The sequence below is a fragment of the Oryza sativa genome, chromosome 5 (genome assembly GCF_034140825.1).
Source record: "Oryza sativa Japonica Group chromosome 5, ASM3414082v1".
In the NCBI taxonomy this organism is placed as follows: domain Eukaryota; kingdom Viridiplantae; phylum Streptophyta; class Magnoliopsida; order Poales; family Poaceae; genus Oryza; species Oryza sativa.
Window position 1 is genome coordinate 16,874,986 of NC_089039.1, and position 8,771 is coordinate 16,883,756.

Sequence of the window (8,771 nt, forward strand, 5' to 3'; positions counted from 1 at the left end):
AAGGCGTAGTCATCCGATCTGATTGACGGTCTAGATTGATCCGGGTCTATATAAAAGTTCGGCATCCTAAACCCTAACCCTAAAATAATTTCCTCTGCCTCCCTCTCTATCTATCTATCTATCTATCTATCTATCTATCTATCTATCTATCTATCTATCTATCTATCTATCTATCTATCTATCTCTCTCTCTCTAAATGGCGGCGCCTCTCCCTTTCTACCGCAGCGGCGCCGCTCCCCCTCCCCCTCCCACGGTGGCGGGTGGCGGCAAGCGGCAACGCCCTCCCTTTCAGTAGGAGGGGAGGCAGCGGGCAGGGGCGGTGCCCTCCCTCTGCCGGATCCAGCGAGAGGGGAGGCAGCAGCGGCGCCTCTCTCTCTCTCTCTCTCTCTCTCAAAACGACGGAGCCAGCGGCGCCACTCCCCTCCCCCACCGGCGAAGGCGTCGTTCCACCTCCCCCTCCCCCACCGGCGGCGACGCCGCTCCACCTCCCCCACCCATGGTGGCGGGCAGGGACGGCGCCCTCCCCTCCGTCGGATCCAGCGGGAGGGGAGCCAGCGGCGGCCCGGTGTCCCTGTGATGAAGGCGGCGGTTCGGCGGCGACGGTGGCACCCTCCCCTTCCGGCGTCGGTGTTTTTGTGCTTGTGATGTTCTTGTGTTGTCGTTGTTGTTGATGAAATATGTTTTTGTATTCTTGTAGTAGTGTTTTCTCTAGGATTTTGGGCCAAATTTGATTCGTACTCGCATTAAGCTTCAAATTGAATTGTTTTTATGTTTGTTCGCCCTTTTTTCCGTTATTACGGACGACGGAAACGTTTTCAATTTTTTAAGTAGTATGGATTTTTGTAAGTTAGGTTTATGAAAAATAAATGTGTTTTAAAATACTTGTTTTATCAGTAATCGCTGGTAATTTTTAAAATTCAAAATTTTGAATTTTGAATAGTTGTCTAATAATAAAGGTAATCGAACATGTGGGAAAAAAATTCCTTGTTCTTACGTTGGTCGAGAGTGACTTGTGATCGCATTTTATTTCAGATTTAAATAGGGGAACATTGTGTAGGTTAGGTTATGTGTTGTATCTATAAGAAGAGTAAATTGCACCCACGGTGTATTAACTTGGCAGGTGGGTATAATTTGGTGCAAGAACTTGAAAAATGAGTGTTCTAGTGCAACAACTTGACATGTAAGTGTAATTTAGTACAAGAAGTTTATAAGTGATTGCATACATGCAACAACTTGCAAGATATGTACGATTTTGATACAATAAGTTAAGAAGTTATCCGACAACTTAATTATTTGGAGCACTTTTTTTTATACATATTTAATTTTTAAGTACTTATTTTGACAATATACTAGCGTGGATTTATATATAAGCATATTTATATTTTTATTCTAATAACTAATAAATGAAAGTCAATTAAACTGGATGTAGAAATTATTATATTTCAATTGAGATTTGGGAAGGTGAAAAAAACAAAAATTCTTAAAGGTAATTGGATGTAAAATTGTCAAGTTTTGTACTAGAACGCACCCACTTGTCAAGTTGTTGTACTCGAACGGTCAATTCTCAAGTTCTTGCACTATATCGCACCCATCCGATAAGTTGTTGTATCGTGGGTGCAATTTACTCTTACAAGGAATAGTAAATGGTGACTTCTATATATAATGGCACAAATTATACACATTAAAAAATCCACATGATTTCTCCTTTTAATTGCCTAATCAACTCTTTCTACTCGTCCCCCTCCGGATTCCGATCAGGTGCAGTCACAATAGTGACTACAACTTTGGCAGTACCGAATCATCCAACCATCCAGCACACAAGGGATAGTCCAGATTTTACTGTGTGCATGTGTCATGCATCATTTTAGCAATTTGATCAAGCACAGAATAGCTTCAGTTCAAATTTTGCCTGCAATTTCACTCCTTTTGATATGAATTTTCTTGAACTTCAAGAAAATCCAAATATAGTTAAAAAAACAAAATAGACACATACTTCATTTCATTATATTGAACTTCATAATATCTTGCACATAGAATTGACAAAATGAGCTAGAGTTTAACTATTTTCTCTGGAATTGGGTGTCATGCATCCACTGAGACAAAAGCTTTGAAAATCAACTAGCTAAGCTATTGCTAGGTTAACCCAATTAGAAAAGCTTTCACGGTCCAAAAGTAGATCATCATTTGCTTCCAAAATCAGCATGATGCCTTCTAAGTTCTGTTGACCTCTTCGAATGAACTTTTAAGATAAGATGACATCTTCAACATCAATAGAACCCTAGGGAAAAAAAGATAATATCCAAATTAGAATAATTTGTTAGCACATATATTTATCTTTGAAGAAACTGGTCAGCATACTAGTAGAAGTTGAGCATAGCTGCTAATTGCTTCATATTCTTGATGTTCTTCCACATCAGTTTGCAAGTTTTTCTCCTTTGCCTTTTCTTCATGCTGCATAATAGATTTGAGAAGGGGCTCAATTTATAGTCCCATTTTAACTTGTTACATAGTAGGGTACAAATATATTTACCTTTCTATTTTTTTTTTTTGTGTTTTTGCAGTTTATCAATCCAATTTGTTTTCCGTTATGTTACACGTTTCCGGCTCTCTTTTTTTTCTGGCTCTCCTTTTTCTTCAGACCAGAGACATATGTGCCAAGTTCTGAGATAACTGGGATGCTGACTTTGCAACTATGCCATCATTGTAAATTTGTTTTATTTTGTCCTCAACTTTTTTACTAACGGCATGAAGTGCTTCTTCCACAAGCAAGTACTACATCCGTTTCAAGTTATAAGACGTCTTGACTTTGTTTAAAGTCAAACTGCTTTAAGTTTGACTAAATTTGTAGGAAAAAACAATAACATTTTCAACTCAAGACAAATTTATTATGAAAATATATTCAATTATTGATTTAATAAAACTACTTTGATATTATAAATATTACTATATTTGTCTATAAACTTAGTCAAACTTAGAGTAGTTTGACTTTGACCAAAGTCAAAACGTCTTGTAACCTGAAACGGAGGGGAGTAACATTCTTCAAAGTCTGCAGCTCTGGAAGCCAAAGGAAGAAATTCCTGGTACAGATATACCTAAGAGTAGCATGCAGCTTGAGGTTTTCCACTATCTGTTTCCCATGGATGTTTTCCACTATCTGTTTCCCATGGATATCTTGAATAGTTCCACATTTTGCTTATCGAGTCCAACGCTTCAATACATATTTTTTCTGGCAACATTCAAGGCATGTCTACACAGTTGACCTATTCTCTCAAACAATCGACAACTCCATGACACGGTCTGATCAAAAGGGTTGGCAGTCACCTTGTCACCTTGTGCTCATCTTCAAGTATGAACTGATCATCAAGTGAGCCAATTGCAATTATGAAATCATTACTTCTATTTGATCCTTTTGTATAGGCAGCCATGGATTTCTCATGTATTGGTTGGTATAAGAAATTGAGTTGAATTTAAGCATGTGTCCATAACCATGAAGGTATGATCTAACAAGGTCTAACAAATTGAGTTGGGTGGACCAACCGCCAACGCATTACATTGGAGAATGCAATAAAAAAAATAACATTGGGTTTGGTGGTTTGGCAGAGAACCTTATAATGATCTTGTGAGATAACTGTTTTGCCAAAAAGGAAATTAGGAAAATGATAGACTTGGAAGGACACAATGAAAAGGAAATGAATCACAAGGCAACAGCCAATTTGTATATTGACTGTTGCAGCTTTACTGGAACGTTTGCGACAGTTCAAGAAAATTGTCCACGGGACAAACCGAAAACAATTCCCCAAAAGAATTTAGTAAGATTATATACATGCATCCATGGAAATACACTCACCTTTTTTGGACGGGAAGCAGAGAAAGCATTCTCCTCAGAAACAACCGCATTCAAACTCTCAGACAGCATCAGAGCTCTCGTCTAGGGCTATCTTGGTTGCTTACAGCTACATTTCTCTACCCCATGGCCACCATTCTGTTTAAACCCTAGGTGAATCAACAGCATAGATTCCTAAACCTAGAAAATAATTTATGGCCTCGGCCGCCACTTCTTCCTCGCTAAACGATCTAATGGATTCCAAATAGACAAATTCTTCACTGTTATCTCTGAGGTTGATTCTCAATCGGCTCAACCGGCCTCCTTTGAGGGCTCGAGACGATGTGACCGTAAATGAACTCGTTCCATGTGTCTGGCAACCCAGGTAGGCACCAGTGGATGCAGTCCGCGAACTTGCGGGGGTTCGCCTTCTGCTCCTTCGTCAGGAGCTTCCCCTGCCGCAGGGTGTTCACCGATGTGTGCGCGTCCTTGCGGATCTCTGACAACGCCGTTATGTTGATGAAGTGCACTGGCACCCTCTTCATAGCCTTCGTTACGTGATGAGCTGTCGAGAACAGATCCCAGTCCGTGCCCACCTCCAATTTCTTTGTGTAATTGATAGCTGGCTGCGTCTCAGAGAAGCATTTTATGGCATCTGGTTTTCCCCAGCCCTCGCTCCTGTATAAAAGATAAAAGTTATCATACAATCCATGAGCACACCCAGCCATTTTCACTAGAAGAATCGCACAAGATATGACAACAGAATAACATTACCACTATCTGAACTTTCAAGCTAACAGCACCATTTTAATTTCCTAGCTATGTAAAGGATTTAACTGTGTGTTTTTTGTGGATCCCTCTGAGAAATCAATTGACACACGGACACACGACCCACACACACAGAGGAGGGAGGACTTACTGCATATGCACAGGTGAGACACTCATGAAGAAGACTGTACTTCTTTTCGGATCTACATGCTTTTCTACCCATCTAGACCATGTCTTGAGGACCTTCCGGTATGCAGCTACACGTTCCATTTCATCGTATTTCACTGGTTTCTTTGAAAAGGACCCACCATGTCTGCAATCAAGGTGCATTTACAAGCTTAGTCTAGCAATATACTACCTCCGTTTTTTAATAGATGACGCCGTTGACTTTTTCTCACATGTTTGACCATTCGTCTTATTCAAAAAATTTACGTAATTATAATTTATTTTGTTATGAGTTGTTTTATCACTCATAGTACTTTAAGTGTGATTAATATCTTATACATTTGCATAAAATTTTTGAATAAGACGAATGGTCAAACATGTGAGAAAAAGTCAACAGTGTCATCTATTAAAAAATGGAGGGAGTAGGACATAATAATATTCCAGGCAATCCCAAAGATTTTGTCCAGCATGTCTCAATGTCCACAAGGATAAAAAATTAGGTTTTAGAAGTTACTCACAAAATTTTCATCTCTGGTGTATTCATCCACCAAATATAAGTGTTGAAAATCAAGTAGTCCACCCCTTCCCAATTCGCTGCATGTTTTGCAATTGATGTTGGCTTGATTATGCGGTCAACGATGCTATGCATGTTTGGATCATCTGAGTTTGACTCAACTAGAAAAGGTGACCAATAGAACTCGATAGTAGCATTGTACTCCTGAAATATTCCATATAAATGTTCCAAGTTAGAAATGTAAGACATTAGCCATTATTCTTTGGTCGGCAAAAATAGAAATGTACAAAGACATATAGCTTTGGAATCTATTAGAATTTTTATTAATTATAGTGATATTTTATAAAAACCAGTTATAGCCATATTGTTAGTAATTGTCTGTGACTCTGTTTTGTAAACCATTAAACTATTCCATTATTTGTCATGTTAGGGAACAGTGCAGTAGCTAATTACCTCAAGGCGGAAGACATTTAGAGAGTCATTCTTGACAAGTGATTTCTTCTCCCAGGGAGCCTCAGATTGGACAAGGCACACCATGGACTCCCATTGGTTCCGATTCAGCGAATCCCCCACAAACATCAGTCGTTTGTTCCTCAGTTTCTCCAGGAGCAACTTAGCGTCAAATCTGGGAATTTTTTGTCAAGCCACAAAATCAGTTTTTTTTTTTAAAAAAAAACATGTAACAAAAACTGCATAGTATAGATTATAGAATATGGATTTGGTTGGATGTTTTTCTTAGACCAATACTTAGGGCTCATTTTGATCAAGAGAGATTAGGCCCAAAAAATTGAATCAAAATCCCTGCTCATCCCATGGAATTTGGTTTAGCCTTTTCCTATCCAACCAAGAACAGTTCAACATTCATACACTTGAGTTTCCTAACCAGAAAATACTATATCAAGATTTCATGATTTATCAGCACATAAAACTTGTTTGCAACTTGAAAATACGGTCCAGGGTCTCATAAAGACTTTACCTGTTAGAATTGTATGATAGACATGCATAAACTCTAATATATCCCAATATAGATATGTTAAAGTTAGTTCAAACGCTGTCATCCAGCAACTACTCAGGTTTCAAACCACTCAGGTTCCCCTCCTAACAACTTTCTGTAACAAACAGAACTTCTCTATCAACCATTGAATTGATTAATACATTTGAAGACTACACTGATCAATAGGTGCAGTCTCTTTTCTCGTTAATTATAGCACCTAACCAATTAAAGTACAATATATACCAATCTTGGTTGCAAAGAAACATAGCTCATGAGTACAGGTTTCAATGGATCAAGCACACCAGATCTACTTTGTGGTCATAATGCAGCGTGATGCTGCACAACCACTTGCCTTAATGGAACTTTGGACTACAAACAACAATTAGGACAAAACCCTTGCAAGAATTAGAAAAAAAAAATCTCCGCAACTCCTAATGTTAAAGTAAAACAAAAAACCATCCTTCTTAATTTGCAAGTACTAACCAGCTGGTGTAAATGTAAAATACACAAGTTGCTACGATGCAATGATCCCCTAAGAACTATAGCAAATTGGCAATGGCATCCTAGAATAATATCGAGCAACAGTACAAACATGTCAGAAACCCCTCCCCGGAGTAGTTAGCTGTTAACAGAATCAACATCACCATGCTGCTTTCCCCCACTTAAACTAGTTCCCGGTCCACTATTTTATAGCCTAATCGTGCCCAAAACCAGTGACGGGCTGACGGCACACATGGAATGACATCAGGCGAGAGAGCAAGTAGTACTGTAGTATCAACGACCATTGCCATTGTCGTGTACACCCACATACGCAAATTGCGGCACCAGCAGCAGCAGCCGGAGACCTTCGAGCTTACCACCCACGTCAACAAAAAATTCGGTAGAACAGACAAAGCAGCCCAAAAAAAAACAGAGAGAGAGAGAGAGAGAGAAGAGACGACATGATCTCATCGCTCGCAATCGCATCTGCGGTCGAACACCTCACCACGCCACAGACCACACATGATCTCCGCAGCAGCCAGCCGCCCACACGCAGCACGCGTACACCCGCGCTTTCCAGTTCACGAAACGAAAGCGCACGCCCGCCAACCCCAATTGTACGTACTTGGCGGGCGTAGATACGTACGTACACGTATACGTGTACGGTATACATCCGTAGAGCGAGCGGATATGCAGGGGAAGGGAATGGTGGGGGGGGGGGGGTGGGGGGGGAGTAGTACGGCGGCGGCGTACCTGGGGAGGTCGCAGCCGTCGGGCTGCCACCGCCATTTCTGGTAGTCGTCGTCGCGGCGGCCGTTGCGCATGCAGGTGACCTGCTCGGTGAGGAACTCGCAGGCGGACTCCTTGTACAGCGGCGCGTTCGCCTCGTCGTACACCCACCTCCCCTTGTACACGTCGCAGCTCTCGCCACCGTGATCCCCTCCCACCTGCGCCTCCGCCGCCGCCGCCGCCGCCGACGACGACGACGGCGACGGCGGCGGCGTCTCCGTCACCTGCTCCAGCAGAGACGGCGGGGTCTCGGCTGACGACGCTCCGGAGTCCGCGGCCACCGGCTGCTCCGGTGGAGCCTCGCCCCGATCCGTCGCCTCCACCGCCGATTCGACCCCCTGCGCCGGTGGGGAGCGCACCTCGGCCGCCTCCGCCTCCGCCTCCTCCTGCGGGGAGTGGTTGTTCCCGAAACCGTCAGTACATGGAGAGAGAACAGCGAGGAACAGCGCAGAGCGCGCGGCGTGGTGCTTGCTTGCTTACCGTCGTGGCGGAGAGCTTGGTGTTTGTGTAGGCGCGGGCGCCGTCTCCTCCTCCTCCTCCTCCGCCGCCGCTACTCCCGCCGCCGCCGACGCCGTGGCGGCGGAGCGAGGCGGCGATGTGGGCGCTGTCGTAGAGCACGGAGACACCGAGCAGCAGCGCGAGCGCGAACACCGCCGCCACCTGCGCCCTCCTGCTCGGCGCCCCCACCAGCGGCCCCGCCCCGCCCTTCCTCCGCGGGATCCGCATCCTCCCCCTCCTCCGCCGCCGCCGCGAAGCTACCACCCGCGCCGCAGGCCGCAGCTCGAGACCTCGCCGCCGCCTACTTCCTCCTCAAGCTCCCTCCTCTCCTCTCGTCTCGCTACTACTACTTCCTCGTGGAGAACTTTTTTTCTCTCTCTCGTCTTTTTTTTTTGGGAAGCGGAGCGAGAGGAGAGGAGGAGCGGATGGGGGGCACACGCGGCGGGGGGCACGCACTTAGAGGCGAGGGGGGGTGTGGGGGGGGGGAGATGACAAGAGGACTCGAGGGTGGGCCCACCTGGGTCTGGGTCCCACCGAGTCTCAATTGTGGATGGCAAAGTTTTAACCCCTCGAGAAAAAAAGAAAAGGAAAAGGCAAAAAAGAGATGTAATAGGGGAGGGAAGGGAAGCGAGAGGGTTCAGCTTTTGTGTTTGTGTGGGGTTACTTTTGCCCGGGGTTTTGGGTGTGTCATGTGGTAACAGTTACTTCTCCCGCAGGTAACCGGAAACATATCCTTTTTT

The 8,771-nt window shown here is 43.9% G+C and overlaps 1 protein-coding gene across 1 annotated transcript; it reads right to left on the reverse strand.

Moving 5' to 3' along the window:
- Positions 1 to 3,690: 3,690 nt before the first annotated feature.
- Positions 3,691 to 8,458, reverse strand: LOC4338512 (protein trichome birefringence-like 28). The gene is made up of 6 exons (NM_001402599.1): positions 8,014 to 8,458; positions 7,498 to 7,919; positions 5,724 to 5,895; positions 5,275 to 5,474; positions 4,743 to 4,904; positions 3,691 to 4,501 (listed from the first exon to the last, which is right to left on the reverse strand). Exons 1-6 carry the CDS (start codon positions 8,257 to 8,259, stop codon positions 4,108 to 4,110), a joined length of 1,596 nt encoding a protein of 531 aa, NP_001389528.1. The 5' UTR covers positions 8,260 to 8,458; the 3' UTR covers positions 3,691 to 4,107.
- Between the last annotated feature and the right edge of the window lie 313 nt (positions 8,459 to 8,771).